General features: G+C 39.1%; 1 protein-coding gene across 7 annotated transcripts in view; it reads right to left on the bottom strand.

Annotated features, from left to right (window-relative positions):
* The window catches only part of RIC8B (RIC8 guanine nucleotide exchange factor B), a 100,068-nt gene extending 74,682 nt beyond the window's left edge, over positions 1–25,386 (bottom strand). For 4 of the 7 annotated variants that reach the window (XR_007129328.1, XR_007129329.1, XM_047740532.1 and 1 more), the window contains exons 1-2: positions 24,836–25,386; positions 16,423–16,470 (exon numbers count right to left, since the gene is read on the bottom strand). Coding sequence is in view for 4 of the 7 variants with exons in the window: in XM_047740532.1 (XP_047596488.1) it covers positions 16,423–16,470; positions 24,836–24,919 (132 nt within the window). In the remaining 3 variants the exon portion in view is untranslated. The remainder of the gene's footprint in view (positions 1–16,422; positions 16,471–24,835) is intronic. The other 3 variants (XR_007129330.1, XM_047740529.1, XM_047740533.1) reach the window with 1 other exon arrangement.
* Between the last annotated feature and the right edge of the window lie 956 nt (positions 25,387–26,342).

The following is a 26,342-nucleotide window of genomic DNA, read 5'->3' as shown; positions in this document are numbered from 1 at the left end:
GTACTTATTAAAAAGATTAAATAAGCCGAGATTTTAAAAAATCTTTACTATTTGTTGGGAAATACAGGTAAAGATTTATAGATTTAGAATAAAAGTGGGCCAATGATTGAATAACTAAATCAAAATGAAACAACAGTGAACAGAGAAAGTGAACATTGCCAAAAACATGGACTAACATCTGTCTTATTTATAAGAAACAGGAAAATATAATAACTTTCCAGTTCAGGGTACACACACAGAGTTCAACTTGGCAGTAACCATACGATAACTACAGGTCAGAAAACAGCTGAAGAGTCAAACAAAATGAGTATAATTGACAGATTAGAATATTAAGAGTTAGAAGGGGCTATAGGGACTATTTAATATTAGCCAACATTAGCAGTGCAAAAGGTTCTATAAAAAAGTGGACACTGGGGAGAGTAAGTCTGAGAAACTTATAAAGCTTAATAAAGTATTAAAGATTCTCAGATGTACTATGGAAAAAAAAACTTTTTAATTTTTAAAAACTGATACTTCCTTTGTTTGGCCACAGAATTCTTTTTAAAAATAATACTTAATAAGGTACTCAGGATTAGGGAATATTTCTTTTATTTTACAGATAGGAAACCTCCAACGGAGGCTACATTGTTTGCTTAATGTAGCACAGAAAGCTACAATGGGAAGGGGGACTCAGATTCTTACCTCTCAGTCCTCCTCTTTATTTATTCAACTGGTATCAGATGATGTATAAGAAAATAAAGCAAAAGTGGGTGTTCTAATATTCAAAGCAATTCTGGGTTAAGCTAGGCCTGTGAAAGGAATTATTGAAGACTGATTTTTTTCCTCCTTCAATAAACAAACTTCAGTCCTTAAACATGGTTCTATTTATTATCACTTTTTTATTATTAATGTTTCTGCTCTTCTATTTTCATGGCAGTAAATACCTATTCTTAGAGTCTACTACTTTCTCTTTAGTAAGAATGGACTCCCGCCCACCCACTTTTTGTCCATTATGTCCACAACATTAACCACATGCTTGATTTATGCTCTCGCTCCAACCAGTGCTCCTATAGTGATGGGATAGGACACTGCTCTTAAAATAGACTATGCATATTCATCTGGGAGATGTGGCACAGTGCCAAGGATACTTAAAGTCACAGGACAATCTTAGTACATCCTCTTTAACCACTGGTTTACTAAAAGATTTAGTGGGGGCAGGGTGGGGAAGAATTTCTACATGAAAATAAATACATTAAAACTCACAATACCAAAAGTCACAGGAATTTTTAAGATTAGAAAATAAGATATGAAAGGAATATTGTAGCTAAGGCAGGGTCCATTGGTTGACACCTCCCTGGCCTCTCAAGGTTGTGCCTACTCTCTCCTCTGATGGATGTCACTGGATATATATTCCACAGGGATCTAATTTTAGTTCTTAACCGGAGCTGGAGGTCAGCCACCTAAATCTGATAGTTCTAAACTTTTGCCCTCTGTGTACAGCACATGTGAGTGTGTGAGTGTATGTGTGCACATGCAAGACAGACGGGGGGGTATTAAATTCTAAAATAAGCTTACTATAATTAACAGTTGGAACAGTGTTGTCAGTTCTACAAGACAGACCTATTAAAAATTTGTATTTTACAAAAATATTAAACAATCACCGACTCACTGCCAGAATTTCTAACTGTGCTTTTAATAAAGGTTAGAGAAAGGATTCTGAAGGTCAAATTTGGAATTTCTTTATTAAAAGCTAAAGATGAAATTTTCTAAATGAATATTCATGCAGCTGGGTCCATTTGATATTTAGCTTAATATTTTATCTGTGTACTCTTGTGTGTTTCTCTTCCTGCTTGTAGTACGGGAGGTGATGGTAATTCTCACTTTTTACGTAATGGATACTGTCCTTGTGAGTAAGGTTTTATCTCACTGCCTAAATTTCACCTCTACTTTCCCTTATGCACATGCACACTTTTCAGTAAGACAGTCCTTCCGGTTAGTTCTATACCATGGTAATTCTGCCAAAAAGGCTGAAAAGAGTGCAGAGGAACAACAATTACATAAGTTTGGCTCAAGCTTTTTTGCTAATTAGCAATCCCAAGAAAGACATGTTGCATCATCAAGATTTCATTAAGGGATAGGAAAGACTGCTTACGTGTAAATGAAAATACAACATCACTCAGCTACCCATCCTTCCTTGACTGATGGCAGAAATGGGGATGTCAAACTTTTTATTTCTCTTCAAATACAGTACCAGCCAACTCTGCTTCTCTTAGTACTTAAGAGTCTTTTTATTTTTCAGAAAGTCCTTTTCTCCACTACCTACGTAAAACATATTTTAGTGCTTTAATATATTGGCAAATACAAAGTATCATTGTTTGTTGCTTATTATAATTTACCAAATAAGGGTCATTATCTCATTTAATCTTCAGCAAATTCTTAGCATAAGCTGTAGTTTGATTATGCAATGTACTAACAGGGCTGGAAGATGGACATTGGCACAATGTACACCTCATAGCTTAGTGGCTAATAGAGATCATGGTCCCATGGATCTCTACAGCTGCTTTGCCTTTTTGCCTTTTTCAGTTTCTCAAAGTCTTTTCCTGTATAGTCTCTTTGGGATTTCCTTGCTTTGTGTCCAGTGCCATCTACCCCACGACACTGAACTATTCACTCTGTACTAATTACTCTATCTCTGAATCCCTGGTTCTCAGCTGTAATGGCCCAGGTATGTATAGAAGATAGTCAGGGGCATTCTGATGGTAAGCTGATGTTATGGACTGAATGTCTATGTCCCCATTTAATCTGTATGTTGAAGCCCTAACCCCCAATGTGTTGGTATTTAGAGATGGGGCTTTCAGGAAAGTAATTAGGGTTAGGTGAGGTCATTGGGGAGGGGCCCTGGTCCAATGGAATTAGTGTCTTTATAAGAAGAAACACAAGAAAGCTAGCTCACTCACAGTCTCCCCCCACCCGTCTCTGCACAAAAAGGTTATGTGAGCACACAGTGAGATGGCAGCCATCTACAAGCCAAGAGAAAAGGCCTCAGGATGAAACCTACTGCTGGCATCCTGATCTTGGACTTCCTATAGCTTCCAAAACTGTGAGAAATAAAATTCTGTTGTTTAACCAAGCCACCCAGTCTATGGTATTCGGCTAATGGCAACCAGAGCAGACTAAGATAGCTGAGAAGAGGGACAACAGAGAAGTTAAGGTGTCCCAACGTGACAGTTATGAGATTTTAGAGATCCTTTAAGGTACACAAAGACACTAGTGACGTAGCAGAAAAAGCAGAGAACAGAGTATTGTTTTTCTCTCTATTCTCTAGTGCTACTATTTTCTGAACCTGGATCTGGAGCAATTTTCTTAATCTATCTAAAGCTAAATTTCCTCATTTATAAGACAGAAATGTATCTGTATCACAGTTAGTCATTAGTTAATATAGATAGCATCTAAGAGAACATACAGTTAGATGTAATTTACCTTATATGTCACTTATTGGGAAATAGCACAATTGAAGTGAAGAAAGCACCTGGCTTCAAGCACTAGCTTTGCCCTTGTGGCTATGTGATCTTGGGCAAATTTCTTGAAATCACTTTTGCCTCATTTCTTCATCTCTAAAAATAGGAATAACATCTAGGGCTTTTAAATATTAAATGAGATTATATATTTAAAAATCTTTAGCTTGAGGTAGAGTAGAGGCTAATACACCTTACATCATAAAGATGGCCAGATGAACAAACAGTTCAAGAAACATTAACAGGCATACTCTACACAGGCACAATATGGCTAGGAAATTGTTATCTGTATTTGTCTTAATGGCAAAGCCACTTGAAAAGGAAAATGCTGATGTTATAAACATAACATTGCAATTATGTATTAATTTTATAGATTCTATGGCGTTCACTTGGAATCTATAGTGTCCATTACTGAGCACTTGTGTACTCAGCCCCCATATAGGCACACAACTCAAAATGTTCCCAACTTAAAATTCAAGTACATGCAAATGATTCAAGAGAAATAAATTCTAAGTGACAAGAAGTCTATTTTGGGTTGGGGAGCTAAAAAGCGCATAACTTAAGTTGTTTATATATTGGGAAGACTGAACATGTGTAAAATGAATAAATAAGGAATGTAAATGTGTTTCAATGTATAGCAATTTAAGCTGTGTATTAAAAGACTGAAGGAATAAACTATACAGAATTCAGCCAGAAAAAGCTTCTTGTTAAATCTGAGTGTTAGGCAGTAAGTGGGGAAAACATGATAGAGACAGCATGGCGAAAGGAGGTAGGAAAACATATCAAACAGTGGACAAAGGTAGAGGCAGAGAGGGATACGTGTAAAGTAGGGGGATCAACGAAAGCAGATTTAGAGTTCATATAACCAAAAGCTTTCTAACAATCAAAGCTATCTGACAGCAGCGGCTGCTTTGGGTTTCCTGCTACTAAAAGTATTGAGTGTGATGACCCTTGGTGCAGGATACCTTACTTAGAAGGAATCACACAGTACTGGAAGATATTCTGGGTCCCTTACTACACTGTGAGTTCCCTGAGGAGGAGCACTGAAGCCAGAAAAGGAGACAGAGGACATGGGTTGAGTCTTAGCTCTTCCATTCATTAATTGCGACCTTTGGCAATCAACTTCTCAATTTTTCATCTATAAATGGGGAAGCTGGGAACACTGGAGATGTCTGTTCAGTCAGTAAACTCTTTCAGGTCCCTAAGAATTTTTAATTAGTCAAAGGCAGACATGCATGTTCTCCCTTTCCTTAGTACACAATCAAACTTTGTAAGGAAGAAAAGAGCTAACTGCTAAGAAAAAGAAACAGTACCTTTTTGGAAAACAAAAACAAAAACAAAAACAAAACAAAAACTGCAGGATGCCTAACTCCTTCTGATCAAGTACTACAAGGGGAGAGCTGACACTACATACTACCCTATCCAGTCCCACTGCAAAGCGCGCTCTTCTGTTTCCTGTCAGTGCAGATAATCAGCTCAGTGTCAAAGCTTTGCTTATGCTCTGCATCAAGTTTCAAATTTTAGAAGCCTAAAATCAGAAAATGAGTAGAATCAATTCCTAAGCTATACAGCAGGTCAACTGAACTATTAATGAGTGGCAGTATGGTGTAGCACATGGGCTGTGGAGCCAGACTGCCTGGGCTTGGATCATGGCTTCCCACATCACTAGTTTAGGCAAATAATTTCCTATGTGCCTTTGTTTCCTCATCTGCAAAGCAAAATAAGAGTACCTATTTTATAGCCTGGTTGTGAGTATTAAACATGTTAATATCATATGCTGCTTAGAATGATGATGGACAGGGGCGCCTGGTGGCTTAGTGGGTTAGAGCCTCTGCCTTCGGCTCAGGTCATGGTCCCGGGGTCCTGGGATCAAGCCCCACATCGGGCTCTCTGCTCAGTGAGGAGCCTGCCTCTTCCTCTCTCTCTCTCTGCCTGTCTCTCTGCCTACTTGTGATCTCTATCAAATAAATAAATAAAATCTTAAAAAAAAAAGAATGATGATGGACAGGTAGTGTGTGTTACCTACTAGTATTTAATTACAAGCTTTATTGAGATATAGTTCATATAACATAAATTTCACCCTGTTAATAAGTGTACAATGCACTGGTTTTCAGTATATTCACACATGTACGACCATCATCATCACTGTCTCATTTTAGAACATTCTTGTTACCAAAAAAAAAAAAATCCACTAGTCAGAAGTTAACTCCCCATTCCTCTCTCTCTCTAGCCCCTATGCAACAACTCATCAATTTTGTTTTTACAGATCTGCCTATTTTAGACATTTAATATAAATGGAATCATACATTATGTAACCTTTGTGTCTGGCTTCTTTCACTTAGCATAATTTTTTCAAAGTTTATCCATGTTGTAGCCCTTATCAATAACTTTTTTTTTTGGCTGAATAATATTTCGTTGTATGGTTAACACGTTTTATTTATCCATTCACAAACTGATATATTTGGGTTGTTTCTACCTCTTGGTTGTTATGAATAATGCTGCTGTAAGCATTCACATGTAAGTTTTTGCATGGACATATACTGTTTCTTTTGTGTAGATACTAGGAGTAAAACTGGTGAGTTTAACCTTTTGAGAAACTGCCAGACTGTTTTCTAAAATGGCGGCACAATTTTATGTTCTCACCAATAAGGTATGAGGGTTCTGATTTCTCCACCTCCAACACTTGTTATTATCTGATTTTTTTATTCTAGCCGTACCAGTGAGTGTGAACTGGAATCTCACTGTGGTTTTGATTTGAATTTCCCTAGTGATTAATGATGGGATGTTATCATTTTGATCATGTGTTTACTGGCCCATTGCATGTCTTTGGGAAAATGTCTATTTAGATCCTTTGTCCATTTCCGAATTGGGTTGTCCTTTTATTGAATTCTTTATGTAGTCTAGATACAAGTCTCTTACCAGATATGTGATTTGAAAGTACTGTCTCCCATCCCGTGGGTTGTCTTTTCATTTTCTTAACAGTGTCCCTAGAGGCACAAATTAATTTTGATGAAGTCCAATTTATCTATTTTGCTCTTTTGTTGCTTGTTCTTTTGGGATCATATCTAAAAATCCATTGCCCAATTCTGGGTCATGAAGATTTATCTCTGTTTTCTTCTAAGAGTTTTATGGCTTTAACTCTCACATTTGGGTCTAATCTACTTAATTAACTTTTGTATATGGTATGAAGTAAAGGTTTAACTTCATTCTTTAAGTGGGACTAGCTATCACAGCACCATTTGTTAAATGACTGTTCTTTCCCCATTGAATGGTCTTGGCATCCTTGTCAAAAATTAGTCCCAGAGACACAGGGGTTTATTTCTGGACTCTTGATACTCTTTCATTGATCTACATGTATATACATATATTTAATCTATCCGCATGCCAGTACCACACTGTCTTGAATACTGTGGCTTGGTAGTACATTTTGAAATTGGGAACTGTGAGCCAAGTTTGTTCAAGATTGTTCTGGCTATTCTGAATCCCTTTCAATTTTGTATGAATCTTAAGAATTGTCTTGTCAATTTCTACAAAGAAGCTACATAGAATTCTAAAAGTTAATTCATTAAATTTGTAGATCAATATGAGAACTACTGCCATTTTAACAAAAGTTAGTCTTCCAATCCATGGACATGAAATATCTTCCCATTTATTAAATTTTATTTAATTTTTTTCAACAACATTTTGTGGTTTTCCTAAAATTGAGTTATTTCCTGAGTCTAAGTTTTCTTGGTTCTTATTCAAGGGCTTACTTCACATATACAACTTTTCAGAATCAGCTCCAGATTTATATTAACTTAATTCCAGTAAGATATAGAAACATTATTTCTATATGATACTACTCCCTTTCCCTCTTTGTGTAGCATCATCGTTATATATGTATCTACAAATGTTGCAAACCCAACAATATATCTTGATAAATATTGCTTTATATAATTTTGTCTTTTAAAGACCCCAAGGAGAAAGGAAAACAAGTATATACTTATAGATTTTGTTATATTAGCCTTCTTATTTACCATTTTGGATTCTCTTGATTTGTTCTTGAGGATCTGAGTTACTATCTAGACTCACTTCCTTAGTCTAATACAGCTTTGCTCTTATTCACCGTTGTGCCATTTAGCAAACACATTACATTTCTGTATGTTATTGGCTCAACAATACATTGTATATTGTTTTATACAAATGTTTTTAAAACCAGTTAAGAAAGGAGAAATATATGCATTTATATAGTCTTTTAAAATTACACAATTACCTTTACCAGTTCCTTTTCTTCCTTCATGTAAATTCAAACTATGGTTTGGGTCACTTGTTTTCTGTCTAAAGAACTTTTAGTATTCTTATAAGGTGGGTCTGGAACAAATACTTGCAGTTTTTCATTTATCTGGAAATGTCTTTATCTTCCTCGCACTGTTAAAAGATAGCTCTGCTGGTAATAGGATTTTGGTTGAGGTTTTTTTCTTTGAGCTGAATATGTTATCCCACTGCCACTGGCCTACATTTTTGAGAAGTCAGCTGTATGTTTTGTAGAACTTCCCTTGTAAATGATGAGTCATTTTTCTTCTGCTGCTTTCAAGATTTTCTCCTTGTCTTTGGCTTTTAGCATTTTTGCTAATGATGTATTTGTTTGTGGATCTCTGACTTATCTTACTCAGAATTATTAAGCTTCCTGGATGTATAGGTTGTTTTCCAATAAATTTGGGAAATTTTTAGCCATCACTTCTTTCAATATTTTTTCTTCATTCTCTCTCCTCTCCTTCTGGTACTCCCATTATATATATATCTGTTGGCATTAACATTATCCCATATTTCTGAGCCTTTCTTTATTTCTCTTTATTCTTTTTTCTCTGTTCTTTACCTTGCATATTCTCTATTGATCTATCATCAAGTTTGTTTATTCTTTCTTCTTCCAGTTTCAACCTAATGTTGAGCTCCTTTAGTGAATTTTTATTTGTTACTGTACTTTATTATACCTTTCAACTCCAAAATTTCCATTTGGTTCTTTTTTTCCCTTTTAACAATTTCTCTCTCTGTACTGATATTCTTTATTTGATGTGATATTGTCATCAACCCTTGCATTACTTTTTAAATCATGGCGTCCTTTAGTTCTCTGAATATAATTATAATGGCTATTTTGAAGTCTTTGTCTATTAAAGCCAACATCTGGTCATTCTCACCAACAGTTTCTGTCACCTGCTTTTTCCTCCAGTGTATAGGTCATTCTTTCTGGTTTCTTCACATCATTCATATATATATGAATTTTATGTGTATATATATATATATATATATATACACATTTTTTTGGAAACTGGACATTTTATGTAATATACAGTAGCAACACTAGATATTGCATCTGCCTTCTAAGACTTGCTATTATTATTTGCTCAGTGACTGGATGAGTTATTTTAATTAAGTATATTTTCCCTCTCCCTATCTACAGATGTTGCTCTGCAGGGGGCTCACCCTCAGTTATGCCACAGTCATTCTAAAATGACAGTGGGTTTGGCTGGCCCCTCTTTGACCTTCTCTTTCCCTGACCACACCCAGCTGTTAAGTTCCACTAACTACCAGATGATTGATCTATTGTTTTCAACAATGTCCTGGGCACAAATTGCTCCACAAACTGAACCAATCTATTAGGGTTCCTTTGAAGGGACAGTCCCTGAGGTCAGTATTTAGAATTTGTTCTAACCACCCCATGGCTCATCCCAGCTGCCTCTTTCCCCTTTTCTCTCTAGCAAACTAGCCAGTCTTCTGGTTAGCCTGCATCTCCAATGACTATCAGTCTCCCTCCAGTTCCTTTCGCCACAACCTGCATCCTCAGGCATGCACTTCACAGTCTGTTGCAAATGATGTTGATTCCTTTTGGGAGAGATTCAGAGAGATAAGGTCTGCTTGTTCCTCTGGGCACAATTTCTGAGCTCTGGTTTTTATGCTGTGGGCAAAGACAATGTCATGCTTCGCTCTGGGTGATATCTCCTTGAGAGTTTGATGAAGGGACAGAGAAACAGCAACCCCAGCTGTTCTCAGCTTGCCTCTCCCAGAGTAGAATCTGCATCCCACAGGTGAGGGCAAGGGCAGCTGGGGCTCCTCTATTTTCTGTGGTGCCATATCCAGAGTAGAGCCTCTGTACTGTGGAAGGAGAGCTGGGTGAAAGCTGCATTCACCTAGAATTTAGTCTCAGCAACAGGTAGCTGGGCAGGATGAGAAATGCTGATCTTACATCCCTACTGGGAAGATAGCCTTCCACCTGAGAACTGAGGAAAGAGAGAGTTCTATTTTCTCGAATCTTGAATGCATCGGTCTGGAGAACAGTTTCTATCTCACTCAGCTAATACAGCGGAAGGGAGCAGATCTCAGTTCAAATACCATAGACTTTCACTTTTCTTACTGAGTTTTAGTAGATTTTCTTGAATAAGTACCCTTATTGACTGTATGCTCTTAGGACTATTTTCAGAGACTTTAAATGATTGTTTTTTAAAAATAATTTTCACCAGTTTCAGTTGGGAGCAGGTCTGTAGAACTTATACTGTCATGACTGGAAGTGGAACTTCTTGATAAGTTTTTTGTTGTTTTTTTTGTTTGTTTGTTTTTGGTATGAGAAAATGAATCTGAAACTCTAAAGTACAAATTGGAGATACTACTCTTATTATTCTGAAAAAGAAATCCTAAAATGTAATCCAAAGACTATATGTGGGCTGCCACATCTATGGCCTGCTAAGTTGGAAGAGCTGTTTGATTCTTTCTCCCTACACTTAGTCTCTCAATGCCTTTGTAAACATCCAAGATAAAAAATGGAATCTGAAATGAAATTTAAATTATTTTGAACTCCTATGAAGCATTCACCTTGGCCTATGATACAATTCAGCCCTTCTAAGTCAAGTTTTATGCCAGATCCCAGCTGGACTAGAACTTTAGAAAGTAAAAGGCTTAGGATGCTTTTGTGTGTGTGCGTGCACGCATGTGTGAATGTGTGTTTTAAAGAAATCAAAATGATGAAAATGATTATTTTTAAAGTTACTGTCTTCTAAATAAGAGTTGTACTAGCGTCATGTGTCAGAATATTCCCTAAGGTGAGACATCAAAAAAATTTTGAGTCAAATTTACAAGGCATATAAAGCTCATTCTGTTTTAGCAAAAACTGGAGTTTAACAATTTCAAATAACTAAAATAAGTGTAAAGGGCTTTCAGGACAAGTATTATGCCTTGAGTTATTCCTAAGTATGGATTCACAGTATAGAATCAATGGTTCTGTCTTGGCACATTTTCCTTAGGGGAATCTAATATGGAAATTTACCCATTCATTTTCTGGAGTCTACAATGGCAATCTTTAGTATGCATCTGTAGCTGAGAAAGTGCCAAACCACACACCACAGGCAAATAGCCAACTTAGCAACCAAGGTCTAACACAGGACTTGGCACACAGGAATTACTGAAAAAATATTTGTGGACTACAGAGATCTCTACTACTATGCCAAGTACACTCAAGTCTGGGAGGAAAAAGTAAAATGAAAATTTCAAATGGTAGAATGAACTTTCATATTCATATAAATTTATTTTGCACAATAAACTGGCTCCATGAGTGATATTATTTCCAAACCAGTAACATTTTTTATGTTCCCTTCCAAAGGCATATATAAGATTATCAAGAAGGCTCAATTTTAGAGAAAATAAATGATTTTTAAAAAAGCATTGGTCTTTGTTTATGCCTCTAATCAGGCTATTTATAGAAGAATAGAATATATAACATGTGCTATATAATAACCATATTCTTATAATCTACTGTAATTTTCTACTTAAATATAGAAAAGGTAAAGAAAAATAATAATATTCAGATAGTCACCATTTAGTAAATTTCCTTGGTCATTTTTCTGTGTATAGTTATTACTTTTACATGATTATGATCATACTGTATGAATAATTTTGTATCCATTTTTTTCCCAGTAAACATTACATTGAGATTCTGCTGATTAATTAAGAGAATATCAAATTTAGAGTCAAACAATATGTACAAGTCATAGGAATTCTGGCCTCCACTCAATCTCCCAAGTTCCCTCCATTTATTTAAGAGGTGTTTACTATATCTAGGTGCCTATTTTCTGTTGCAGGGTTGCTGAAATATATAAAGAAAACTAAGCCAGAGTTCTTGTTCTTCAAGAGTTCTCTACTAGCAATTACTCTCTGCCTTTATAAAAAATGGGCTTATCTATGTGAGTTTAGAGGTAATGATATAAATGCTCAAAATTTGGCTATTTTTAACTTTACTCTCTTGAGGAAAATTGCTATGTACACAAAGATTTATCTCAGACAACTGAGGTTTTCCACACTCGATATGGCTGTATTCTCTGACAGGTGAAAGAGCTGCAATTCTTTTACTCTTTTATGACATGTATTTTTAAACATTTATCACAATTAGTACTCTTTATTGGTCTTGAGATCAGTTGTGTTTTAGAAGCCAATATAAGAGATTTTATTTCCTCACGATGTAAATGTTCAGATTATTTATCATACTTCCCCACCCACCATCCTACCTATTTGCATGATGTATTTGTTTATGTGCAGGTCAACAATCACAGCCTAGAGGTAGAGGACGTAGGCAAATGCTTCAATAAGCACAGGTGCTTTTATCCAACTATACAATGATCCACACGCACCTGGAACTATTTGCATTATATGCAAAATTTAACAGTTGTATCTGACTTTGCTTCTCCCGAAAAACTTAAGCCCTCCTTGTTGATAATTTCCTTTGCTATTTTCCAATTAAGTCTAGTTGCCTAAATGGTGTCTCAAGGAATGAAACAAGAGATAAAACAAGGTAGTGAGTCATAACTTCAAAACCTCTGAAATATACCTCAAGGGGTAATGAGTGGCAGCTATGGAGCACTGAGCAGTGGCGGAGCTGCACTTATCAGTCCAAAAATCCATTCTCTATTTGAGGACCTGCCACTTACTAGTCATGTGAGTGTTAGCAAGTTGTCATTAACGGGAGCCTCAGTTTTCTTATCCATAAAATAGGGTTGGCAATATTCTCACCATACTTATATCCTTACTGCATTACTGTTGCAATACAAATCTTTGTAAAAAATGTAGACACTACCTAAGGGTTGGGTCTTTATTATATATATAATATATATATATATATATATATATATATATATATATGGTATAAGGATCATTAATTTATAAACATTTCCTTAAAAGCTCAGTATAATCAAGTTTTATTTTTTGAAAGGCTCTGTCTATTCACTTACATTTACTTCTAAGTCGTCATTAAAGTTCTTAGAAGAAAGGGACTGTGTTTTTCAGAAAGATAGCACCTGTAGTTTATTGAAAGGGGTGCAGCTGTTACCAAGGAGCTATTGGAAGAAGGCTTCAGAGACATGTTTTAGGAAAGAGGAAAAGAGAACTAGGGCAGCAAAACAAATTGTACAGTAACTTGAGTTCCTCTTATTTCCAGATTGGGTTTAATGTGGAGTCATGCCTATACTATTCTACATCTCTATAGAGAGAACCTAAAAAGCTGTTAGGATATAGATCCTTTAGAGCATTCCAATAGTTTTAGGGCCTTAGGCATGAAAGAGTCACTAATGATTTTAACCCTTGGAGGCTAACATGATTTTGTTTGCCTATGTTTTTCCATTAATAAGATAGCTAGCTAGGTCCTTAACTGCATATGTTTGTATCTGACCTCCCAGGAAGCAGGAATCTACCTACCATCACTGATACAGAAGCTACTATCTCCAAAGATCTAGCAGGCAGTAAAAGACAATACTTTGATGTGTTACATTTTGCTACTATCCTACAGAAAATACTCATGCTTTACTAACAACTGAGTGGGGAATTATTCTACCTCAACTGAAACCTACCTGGAGTGCGGGGAATCTCTGTCTTAATGTACTTATTTTGACCAGTAAAAGCACTATCAGATTCTAGTATCAGAGTCTCAAGGCACCTTGAATCAAGAGATATAGTGTATATATATATATCATATATATATGATATATATATATTTGAGATTCTCTCAAAATAAAAGTAGCAACTGCCTCCCTAGCCTGAATACCTATCATGAATGTGTCAAAAATTATTCTTTTAAACACCTTGCCCCTTCTTTTTTTCACTTAACTCTGTCCCCTTAGCATATACCTGTTTCTCTCCTTCTCCTCCTTCCCTTCTCTCTTTACTATGTCATAGTATGCCACTATGCAGATGTACCCGAGTTTCTTCAAATACTTCCTAGATATTTGTTTGTTTCTAATCTTTTGCTATTATGTACAATTTTCAATAAATAACTATATTTATTTGGGTTGAACCTATTCACAGAATAGATTTCTAAAAGTGACGTTGCTTGGTCAAAGGGCAAAATGCATCTGTAATTTTGGTAGATGGTGCCAGTTTCTATTCCACAGGGATTGTGCCATTTAGTACTCCCACCAAATGTGTAAGTAATTATTTCCTGAAGACTATTTATAAAAATACACATGCCTGGATTCCACCCCCCAAATTCTGACTCAGTAGATAAGGGGTCAGGCCTGAGCAGACCTTTTTTAAAAAATTTTTATTTCTTTTTATTTTTTATTAACATATAATGTATTATTAGCTCCAGGGTACAGGTCTGTGAATCGCCAGGTTTACACACTTCACAGCACTCACCATAGCACATACCTTCCCCAATGTCCATAACCCAACCATCCTCTCCCTAACCCCCTCCCTCTGACCCTGTTTGTTTTGCGAGATTAAGAGTCTTTTATGGTATGTCTCCCTCCTGATCCCATCTTGTTTCATTTATTCCTTTCCTACCCTCAAACCCCCCACGTTGCCTCTCAACTTCCTCATATCAGGGAGATCATATGATAACTGTCTTTCTCTGGGCAGGCCTATCTTGAAAAGGCTCTCCAACCAGCATACCCCTAGCTGAGAATCTGTTACCACACTCTAGTCTTGTCTACTTTGTTCAAATCCAAAAGAGATCTTAAATCTTCACTCTTCAGAGTTTATACCCCATGTCACTCATTCAATAAATATTTTTTGAGTACCTATTATGTGCTGTTCATTCTAGATGTTGAGGATATAAATATTAGTATCTATCATTGGAGTGTGCAGAGTTTATCAACGAGAGACATTAATATATAATTGAGAGATAATGTGGAGCACCTGGGTGGGTCAGTGGGTTAAGCCTCTGCCTTGGGCTCAGGTCATGACCTCAGGGTCTTGGGATCGAGCCCTGCATGGGGCTCTGCTCAGCAGGGAGCCTGCTTTCCCTCCCTCTCTGCCTACTTGTGATCTCTTTCTCTCTCTTTGACAACTGAATATATAAAATCTTAAAAAAAAAAAAAAAGAGAGAGACTATGTGCAATCATAATGTTACAGATTTACATAGAATTTTATGGGAACACTGAAGAGGGCTACTTCATCATGACAGAATGTCAGAGGAAGCTTCCTGAAGGTGTTCCTGGAGCTGAGTAGGTGAAAAGAGGAAGCAGTATACAAGAAGGAGAGGGCATTCTAGGTAGAAAACAACTTGTGCAAAGTTAGGAAGAAAAAGACAGAGGGATGTGGATGTGTATGTAGCTGGAAATACTTCATATGACTAAAGCATAAAATATAATATATATGAGTAGTACCGGACAGAGATCAGATGACTGGACATGTATTATATCATGTTAAGACGCCTGACCTTATTCTATAGGCAAAGAAAGTCACTCATGGGTTTTAAAGTTGGGAGTGACAAGATCATATTGTTGTTTTAGAATTATGGACAGTGGACTGAAAAGACACATAACTGGAAAAAGAACAGTCAGGAAACTAGTACAGTAACTCAGGTGAAGGCTTGAATTAGGTCAGGGATTAAGAAGATAATGGACTGAAGGAGTCTTAAGAGGTAGAATGAGCAAAATATAGACATATATGGGGGTGGAGGTAAATAAAGGGATGATTTCAACATATTATCAAACCATTCCCAGCAGAGCCCTGGATTTAAGCTATTTTGTCAGCAGCAGTGATAGGTTTACACTGGTTCAGTCATATTCTCTCACTTGGTCTTGATAGTTCTATGGCCAGGGATAGATGTAGGGGGCCCAGCAAAATGCTCAGGGGAATCTGAGGAGGTGAGCTCCTCTTTTAGCATCATGCTCTAATCAGCTAAGTAAAGCAACCACAGGCAGCCCCAACAGGTAAACATAACATTACATGGTCTTATCTCTTATGCACCCTTTCTTTATTTTTATTTTATTGTTTTTAGAGAGAGGGAGAGGGGGAGAGAGAAACTTAAGTAGGCACTATGTGCCCAGTGTGGAAATCGACGCAGGGCTTGATCTCATGACCCTGAGATCATGCCCTGAGCCCAAATCAAGAGTCACACGCTTAACTGACTGAGCTACCCAGGCACCCCTCTGAAACCACCCTTTCTTATAACTCCTCCGCTGGTGAGGCTCTTGACTCCATTTTCCTCTATGCCTGTGAAGTCAGTGACCAAGACAATCGCTGACAATATAAATAACTACCAGTCCAGGGAACAAGGGGTGGTTTAGGGGCAGCACCACGAACAGCTGCTTTCCCAAAACCTAATCCAAAGCCACGTTTCCCAATATTAGCAATGCATTTTGGGGCAACCTACATTTCTGCCACCAAATAAAGTCAATCTCTGGAGGTGAGAAGATATGGGGAGAGTCCCCTCTAAACTCTTCCCATTTCCCTGATTTACGCAAGTATAATGGTCCTGTGAGGATGAAACAGAGAAAGTTGGGTGTAATCCATACTACCCCTGGTACTGTCATCTTCTCAGAGTTCCTAAAAACAAACTGAAGGGAAACCAAAAACTAAATAATAACCAGATGAAAACAAGTTCACTGTGTAGAGTCCATGAATGAAATACACACACACACACACACATACATACACACACACACACACACACACAAACACCAAAGCTTACCTTTCTTTTATCTTCATCTGTTGATTCAAATTTGAAAGTAGCCCTATGCTGAGGGGGGAAAAAAGGGGAAACAATGTCATTTTAAATATACAGATTTTTAATTTTGGTTATATTTAAAAACATGTCTGTAGAAATGTTGCCTTCCCACATTGTATTTCAACAATCATATTAAAGGAAGAAAGATAGGCATGTAAGTAAATAATTACAAAGCAGTATGAAAGCCTACAGCAGAAAAACAGACAAAAAGAACAGAGTACCAAGCCACTAACTTTGCCTGAGGAAATCTGGAATGCTTTGCACAGAGTATAGAGCATTTGAACTGGATCATAGGGGATGAATAGGAGTTTGCCAGAAGGCAAATGGAAAGCACTGTAAGGACAGAAACAAAGGCTCAGATGTGTGAAATGCTATGATATATTTGTGAAATAAACAGGTCTGTCAGAATGAAATATAGGACACATGTGAGGGGATGGGAAAGTGGAGAAAGAGAATGGAAAAATAAAATGGACAGAAATTTGGAAGGGTCTTCAGTGTTGCTAAGACCCAATGTAGCTTTCTGTTTCATACGCACTTAGAAATGATCAGAGAATTGTAGACAGGAAAGAGATTTAATAGACTGGTATTTCAGAAAAGTAATTCTCTAAGAATTAAGGTTTAAATTATGGCTCCACCACTAACTAGTTGAGCAGATAAAGTCTCTATTACTGTATTTCTCTCGTGAAAAGAGGGAACACCTAGTTCGCAGAGCTGCTGTGAGGGTTAAAATAGCTAAGGCATATAACATACATCTCAGTGCCTGGTGCTGAGTAAACACTCAGTAAATATTGGGATTATAATGATGATGATGCCAATGATATTGACAAAAAAATAACTGGAAGAGAATAGAGTGCCAGGACTCTAAATTTCCAATCCAAATGATTGGCAACATTGTTTTCCTTTCTGTAGCTGAAAAAGAGGATGGAGTAAGTTACTTGCCCACTGTCAACAGAAACAGTGATATTACCCAAAATAGAGCACAAAGCTTCTCATTCCCTTTCTCAGGTTTTATTCAGGAGAATCAAGTGCTCTTATGAATCCTAAGTTTTCCTTTAAAAAAATATCCACTGAACATCTCTGCCTTTCTTTTGTATTTTTCTCATTAGCCACAATGACATTTATTGGCAACTCATCAGGAGTTAAGTACACAAAGTACTAAAGACATCTTCATTACAGGTGGTTCTATCTTGTCAGTTTTACAGAAGAAGCAATTTCTGAAATTAAATGAGATGGAGAATGTTGACTGAGAAGCAGTTCTGAAGAAATGGTCAGGGGGAAGACTTAGAGGTAAGAGACAAGGCTGTTCGAAGAAACTGGAAAGAGGCTGCCTCACATATGGTTTGCGAAACAATTAAAATGGATGATGTCAGGTGGTAAGAAGGGCTTGAATTTAAAAATTTATACCTGATCTGGCAGATAGGTGACAGGCAACTAAAGGAAGATTCTGAGGGAGGTATGAACAGTAGAGCATTCTGGAAGAATATTTTGGGCAGCTGCTTACAGGCCAGATCAAAGGAGACCAAGACTGAGGACGTAAAGCCTTCTAAGAAATTAGCATCAATAATCCAGGTGTGCTATTGCTGGCAGCAGTGTAAACTGACATAAACTCTAAAAGTGAAAGTAATTTGGCAGCATATACTAGAAAACATAAAAATATTCACATCCTTTAACCCAGAACTTCTACTCCTAATGAAGTCATCCAGAAGGAGAGAAAAATTATATACATAATCACATTTGTTGCAGTGTTATCTAATATTATGGAAGAAAGAGAGTCTGAATATCCAACAACAGGAGACTGAGGAAATAAACTGATGTGCATCCACTGATAAAATATTACATTGCTATTAAAACAAAAGATGGCTAAAATATCTTAACAACATGGAAGATTACTTATAATGGCATCAAGTGGAAAAATAGTAAAACACCAAGCTAGATGTCCATGGTGACAGTACCTGTTTAAGTACATGGATGCATTCGAACAAAGGCTTGAGTGTTAAAATGCAAAAATAAAAGCAACTGTATAGCGGTGGTAGGATTTCCGGTGAGGTTTGACAAAATCCATTGTTGGTACATTATTTTCATAATTAAAAGGGGAATTTAAAAAATGAAAGATGAATGAATGAACAAGGAAAGAAAGAAAGAAGAGAGAAAGGAAGAACAAGTTGTAACTCTGAAGTCTGTAACTCAGGAACTTATAGGCAAGGTTTAATAAAAACTAACTTTAGATAAAGAAGCAGCAGACATCAGGCTAAGGTTTTAAACTGAAGCATAATAAAAGTTCAATACATATGATAATAAATTGCACTCAGAGACCAAGAAAGCTGATTTTTTCCCATTATATGTGAAATATTAAATTCATAAATTATCTGGGATAAATGAACCTGGTTGCCAATATAATGGTTCTCCTCAACTTTTTCTGGCATTTGTGGTAAAGGAACAGAGAATGAAATCATCTTTTGGAAAGACCCTCATTGTCTACGGCCATACCACCCTGAACGCGCCCGATCTCGTCTGATCTCGGAAGCTAAGCAGGGTCGGGCCTGGTTAGTACTTGGATGGAAAGACCCTCATTAAGTTATAAAAATATCTTTCAGACAATTTCTACATGTAGAATTTACATAGAATAGAATTTATCTACATAGAATTTATCTTTTAAGGTAACAATTTAGAATAGTACCAAGGACTAAATTTCCTGTTGCTTTTACACGCAAGGCTGATCCGGTCATAAAACCACAACATTAACAAAGAAAGAAAGAAGGAAAGCTTTCAAAAGCCCTAACTAGCATGAGGGCTTAATTTAATTAGAAAATATACTCGCATGTGAGGCAATACAAATTGAATTTTGAATGTGCCAATCTATTCAGAAGCTCAGCCCTCTATGATTATTTGGATCCAAAGATGTTGGCTTCTCTAGGGCTGGTTTCTTTGATACAACTTAGATTGTACCTAATCTGTTTAGTACTTCTAGCCCTTATTCTATACCTTTTCAAAGGCTGAAAGGGAAGGGAAGGGGAACTAGCAATTCTGGCTGTAAATACCTTTATGGAACTGCCAGCCAACAGCCAGCCACCTCACCTTCTTTATATGCTTAATTTCCAGATGAACAGGAGCAACAAGTCAAATATAAACTAAAGAGTAAAACCATTGTTCAATTTAGAGACCAAGTAAACTAGGAACAGCTCCGTGATAGACCAGACTTTTAAGAGGACTCCTCCCTGTAGGTTTTATATCCCATGAGGAGGCTCTAAAAAGCTCAGGTTTAGGAGTCAGACGGCACTGGGTTTGAGTACAGTCCTGTTGTTTACTAAAAAGTGTGACCTTGGTCAAGTTATCCAACTTTACTACCTGTCAGAGTTTCCTTATCTTTTATGTATGGCACCGTGCACATTGCAGGTGTTCAATAAGTGGCCGCTATTGTTATTATAGCATGGCCTATGATGTGGCATCTAGCCAAATACTGACCTACTAGAGAACTAGGAGTCATTTCATATTTTAGAAGATATACTCAAACAGTACTGATACAAGGGAATTAGCCTACGGGGGGGGTGTGTGTGTGTGTGTGTGTGTGTGTGTGTGTGTGTGTGTATGCTGTGCTATATTTCACGAATAGAGATTATTCCTAGAACTAAACGCCAGTAACTGAGATTGTATAATTCAGTCTGGAAACAAGAACAAGGTATAACAAAGAACAGCTCACTAAACATGCTCCTCTGCGAAAAATCTGTGGAATGAGCTCAAAGAGTCAGAACTCAACCTCAAACTGGAAAGCAAAAAGTCCTCTGACATGGACCAGGATATTTACATACCATATTCAAATGTGTGGCCTGTATTTCTAGAACTGGCTCAATATTAGGTCCCTATCCATCAGGTTCTTCTAGCACATAAATGAAGAGCTTGTTGTGATCAGTATCAAATTTTCTTTTCTTATGAGGAGTACTCTTGGAGACCTACCTACTTCCCCATATCTTATATAACTGTTATCTTTAATTTGGTCATAAACTTGTCATATTTCCAAAATGGAATCCTGCTGGAGATTGCTATGGGATAATCATAAATCCAGGTAGTCTCTACGGCTACCAAGTCATCTCTCTATCATCATAGTTGACGACTCTAGGCTCAGTCTCTTCACTTATTAACTAAAGGGGACAGATCCAATTACCTTTGAGATTCCTTCTAGTGTAAATATCCTCTGATTCAAGGAGCTAAGATAATACTGTATATCTCGGGGCCATTGATCACTGTTCTGATAATCCTAACAACACCAAAAAGGTGGTAATCTCTCTACTATATCTGTTTTTTTTAAAGATTTTATTTATTTTGACACAGAGAGAGAGAGAGAGAGCGCACACGAGTGGGGGGGCATGGGGGGAGAAGAGGCGGAGGCAGAGGGAGAAGCAAACTCCCCACTGAACAAGAAGCCTGATGTGGGACTTGATCACAGGAGTCTGGGATCATGACCTGAGCTGAAGGCGGATGCTTAACTGACTGAGCCACCCAGGCCCCCCTCTAGTAAATCTGTTATCAGGACTTGAAGGAGGAGGAGCCTGGACAGCCTACACTAGACCAATCCATATATCCCATAATTAATAGCTCACTCTATAACTGGAGTGGAGGTGATTAGGACCCAAGGGTAACCAAAGGAAGTACTGTATTGGTCCTGAAAACATTTTTCTCTTCTGTGCTCAAAAACACAGAACAGACGGGGTAAAGGCAACATGACCTTGCACAAAGAGTCCTGGATATGGAATCTAAAGAATATGGATATGGAATCTGCCACTTCTAGCTATACGCCCTTGAGCCCATAGGTAGTCACTTGTCTTTCTGAATCTCAATTTCCTATTCCCTGTGAAAGAGAATACTTCTATCTTTCTCATAAGTAATAATGTAAGAGAATTATATGTGATGACGTGTGAAAATGCTTGGGATAGATAATACATAGAACATAGCAAGCACTCAATGAAGGTTAACAGGTGAATTGAGACAAATGAAAAAGAGTAACCATTCTCTCTATTTGTTTTTTAATACTTTCCTATGCTAGGTCAACTTGCCTTATGCCCCTGAAAAACAGGCAAGTTTCATTTTTTTCTGGGATAGATGGAACTTCCCTCTCCCCAGAATAACAAGGGTCAGGGAATGAAGGAAGAAGGCTTGAAAATTAGAGTCTCAGTAGAAATTAGATGTTGTTACCTGGAGCCAGATAGGTAACTATGCTCTAAACAAGGTACAAGGTATTTTGCTACCCATTAGAAAATATAAGGGTCAAGGAAAAAGAAAGGCTGGAGTATACTCCCCTAATTTTTTGTTAAATCAGGCTACATCAACTCAGTACTACAGGTTTAACTCCTGCCTTCCTCACTGCCAGGTACTGTTTTAAGTGCTTTAGACGTATAACTCACTTAATCCTGACAACAAACCTATGCTGTAGGTACTATTATTGTCCCTGTTTAACAGGTGAGGAAACTGAGCCACAACAAAGTTATGTAACTTGTCCTAGGCCACACAGATGGCGAGTTGAAAATCAGAGTCCAGGCAGTCTGGCTCCAGAGCCTGTGCTATGGCCACAGGATGTCCTGAGTACCTTGATCACTAGAACTATAACTCACTGAGTAAGCGCCTCCTAGGTGCACTGTGTTCAGTGTACAGCATTAAACTTCAGTTAATTTAAGCCATATGATCACTTAGGTAATAGTATCCCTATTTTACAGATTAGTAAGCCAAGACTTAGGCTTAAAATAACATCCATAGCCATGAAGCCAATAAAAGGCAGATTTGAACCAAAATTTATCTGACTCTAAATTCTACCTTCTTTCTACTATCTGGCGGGAACAGCCCATTAAACATGCTCCTCTGCAAAAATCTGTGGAATGAACTCAAAGAGTTGGAACTCAACCTCAAACTGGAAAGCAAAAAGTCCTCTTACATGGTCAGGCTATTTACACACCCTACTCAAATGTGTACACTGTGTTTCTAGAACTGTCCCAAGTTCTAGCTTTATTAGAGAAATAAGATAGCATAAAGAACGTCGTCCTCCAAATAACAAAACTGTCACTTTCCCTGTACATCGTTCATTTCCATTCTTGGTTAGACTCCTCAATGTCCCTAAACATTTCTCAAATCTATTTTTCCAGATGAGGAAAATGAAGCACACAGTATTCAGCTACTTTTTAAGGGCTTTAGACTCCATATCCCATAGAGCTGGGTAGTTTATTTCACCTCCCCATTTTTATCGCCAGACCACCACAGTCATACTTCCCCTTCCTATTCATCTGCCTCCAAGGTCTCCCTTGCCTTGAGGGGCAAAGCCCCATTGCCAATATGAACCTTAGCTATTTTCTTTGTATACTAGCCCTACTATAATCAGCATTAAACATGAGAGCTCTTTTCTGAAGGAGCTGACTGACCGGACTCGTGTCAAATCAGAGCATTCTCAGGCCTGGCTCAAAGAGTACTTCAGGAATACCGCCTTAAATAATATACACTGGGCACTATAACTTTAAAAACATTCCCAATGTGAAAGGAGGGCTGGAGATGTCCAGAAGCTAAGCTCTGACAGCACCTGGCCAGGAGTAGTAAGTGGAAACCAACCTGGAGGGAGATCAAGGAGAGGAAGAGATAAACTCAAGGAATCAAATCTGGAGTTCTGGTCTGCTTAGACATGAAGGGAAGGAGAAATATTGAAGAAAGTGGTAAGATCCAGTTGGGGGTTTTTCCTCCTCCCTTCTCTAAAGAAGAAAGTTCCTATTTATTGCTGGATATCTGGCATATAGTAATTGCAAAATAAATACTCATTGATTCAACACTCTTTCTTTTGAAAATCAGTTGGTAGCTGCCTCAATTTCTTTTTGGAAAGGAGTTACAAATCAGGTTAAATGAATATAATCTCCACAATATGTACACCTATGCCTTAAATGAATTTCTCCTAAATTAGGCAGATATGCAATAGTAAAGCGTATCAGAGAGTGGAAGAGCAAGATACAAACAGAATTTAAACAAGCCATACATCCTCCCAGAGAAAGCAACACAGTAGTGTAGAAAGAGCTGTCAGACAACCTATATTCAAATCGCAGCCCCATCTCTAAGTGACTGTGTGGACTTAGAGCAACATTACCCTAAATGTCATCTGGGAAATGGGGAATACCACCACTTTCCTCACAGGGTTTTTGGGAAGATGAAATGGAAATGAAGGTGTCTTATCTTTGGATCTTCTCCACCCAGGGCAGAAACGGCACAATGGCAGCTCAATCATACAAAGTACAATAAAGTGCAGTGGTAGGCACACAGCAAACACAGAAGGGGAAACTATGAGTGGGAGCAAGTGAAAGGAAGAAGATGCTGTATCTAAGGTGAGACTTGGTGTTGGCTGTTTTCACAGAAGTGAGTAGTCAGTCAATTCCTATAAAGTAATCTCCTGAATGAAGAATAAAGGTGTGATATGCTACCTTTTGAAGTGCGCATGTAAAATTCCTGGAAGGAGAAGTAATGGAGAGCTAACGGTTCTTGGAGAAACATTCAGATAAGTGACTGGGATCTATAACAAGATACCTTTTCACTGCACAGTTGTAAAGTGGAAAGAACAATTAATGGTTTGAAGACTTAGGCTGGAATCCCAGCTCACAAGGATGACCTTGGGCAAGTTACTTAACAGAGACGATCTCAATTGCAAAATGAAGATAAAACCTCACAGGACTGCTGTTGAGATTAAATGAGATGATGGATGGGAAAGCTGTTAATCCGATACATGTACTAGGTATTATTCGGAGTCAGAATCTATCCCCAACTTACAACATAGTACGTCCATGACCTTGGCATGATTTCAGTTCTTAACGCCTCGGTTTTCTCATCTATAAAATGGGAAGGATGGTACCATCTACCCTATAAACACCCTGAGAATCAAGTTTGCCCATACAGGAGACATCAAGCCTTGAAAGTGTGCGGTGCTGTAGGCATACAAAGAATTGCCATCGTGGCTGATAGGTTTTATGCCTATCAAGGGCCGTGTTTAAGCACGGAAACACGGATTTTCATGCTATACAGGTGAGGAAGCCTCGCGTGCATTTAGGCATCCCAGAGTGGGGCACAGGGCACAGACGCACATCTACGGATTCCGGGGGTGTGACTTGCACGCTTGGGAGGAGGACCACAGGACAGCCTGCTGGGCCGGAATCAGAGGAGTGGGCGCCAGAGTGGGGGCAGGGGGATGCAGGATGCACGGACGGGGAAGGCTGGGGGCACAAACACGCATGCCCAAGCCGGAAACGTTTTCGGGGGAGAGTAACGCGCATCCCGGGAATGAAGGGGGTTGGGAGGGATGCGAGGTGCAAGCCCCGAGGGCGGCCCGGGGGTGCTCTACCGCACGCCCGGGTCCAGGGCTCTTTACCTTATCGCTGTAATCCCTCAGGACCCGCTCGATAGCCCCCGCCTCGCCGGCCCGGACGATGTAGAGGGCGCGCTCCTCATCCATGGCCGCAGGTGCGGGGGAGCGGCGGCCGCTCTGCGCGCCCAAGCCGCTGCCTCCAGGTAAACGCCTCGCGCCCCCGCTCGCTCGCTCGTTCCCAGCTTCCTTCCTTCCCTCTTTCCCTCCCTCCCTCCTGCCTCCAACCCGCCAGCCTCCGCCCGGGCTGGGCCGACGTCACCGCCCCTCAACTTTCACCCCGCGACGTCACGGTCCCCCAGCAACCGGCGCCTCGCGGCCGCCCCCGTCAAGGCCCAGGACTCGATAGAGGCCTGACGAGCGGCCTGAGGCGGGGTCAGTCCCGAGGCCTGGCTTACTCTCCTGCCTCTCCCTCCCTCGGAGAAGAGTCCAGCCTTTTAAGTGGGCGCTTGCAGACAGAACTGTTTTTCTCTCCTGACCCTCCTCTATGAATCATTCTTCTCAGCTGACGAGAGCGACCCGGCTCTTCTCCTCCCCTCTAAGAGCCAGCACCTAAATGGACTACAATTCCCTGCGTTCGTTGGGCGCATTCCCCTCTTCCAACTAATTTACTGGTTTGTCGAATGGCATGCCGGGATTAGTAGTCATCCAGCGGGAAAGACTTCCCGCCAAAGGCATGCTGGGAGCTGTGGTCCGGCCAGGGCCGGAAACGGGAGTCCCGGGGCCGCTCGAGGCCGGCGGCGAGGAGACCGTTAAGGGGAGGGTGTAAGCGTCGGCTCTGCCTCCTTTTTGTTCCTATCGGAGCTGACTGTCCTGCTCTAGCCTTGGCTGGTCGGGCAGGTTGACAGTCGCGGAAACTGGCATCCCGTGGTGGGAACTGCCGAGCACCGGTTTAATTCCCTCTTTTTCTCGTTTAGCGGTTTCGGTCTCTCCGAAATTCTTTCCTTCCTCCCCTTGTTTGCGGTCATGTTATGTATTCGGCAGCAGTAATGTGGGAAATTGCAGGCACTTATCTGGATAAAAGGTCTCCCCCCCCCCCCTTAGTAATAGTCGCTGCCACGTATCGCGTGCCGCGGGGGCTCCAGACTCAGTGATAGGTGGTCGCCATGCAGCTTCTGATTCTCGCGACACGCAGATTTTTGCGGAAGCAAAGGAACCCCGATAGGTTAGGACAAATTTGTAATTTGTCCTAAGTCACATAGCTGGTAAATGGGAATGAGAGATTTAAATCCGGGTCTTCCCCCAAAGACAGCTGCTCTACACCCTCCAGTCCTGTAATAATACTGATGTCTTAGTGATGATAGTGGCGATGCGGAAAGTGAAGGTGAAAGAGGCTCAGGTTTGCTAAATGTTTTTACTATGTGCCATTTTCCTGTTACATACTTCACCTGTGTCCTCTCAGTCGGTGTCTCACAAAGTCAACAAGTACTTGAGAACCTGTGTTGTGCCCAGCACTCTTCAATAAAGTTCAGTACTGCTCAGTGTAGGTACAGTGGGCCCCAAATAACTCCCC

The sequence above is a fragment of the Lutra lutra genome, chromosome 8 (genome assembly GCF_902655055.1).
Source record: "Lutra lutra chromosome 8, mLutLut1.2, whole genome shotgun sequence".
Taxonomy (NCBI): domain Eukaryota; kingdom Metazoa; phylum Chordata; class Mammalia; order Carnivora; family Mustelidae; genus Lutra; species Lutra lutra.
Note: the sequence above shows the minus strand (reverse complement) of the source record. Positions and strands in the feature narration are given on the sequence as shown.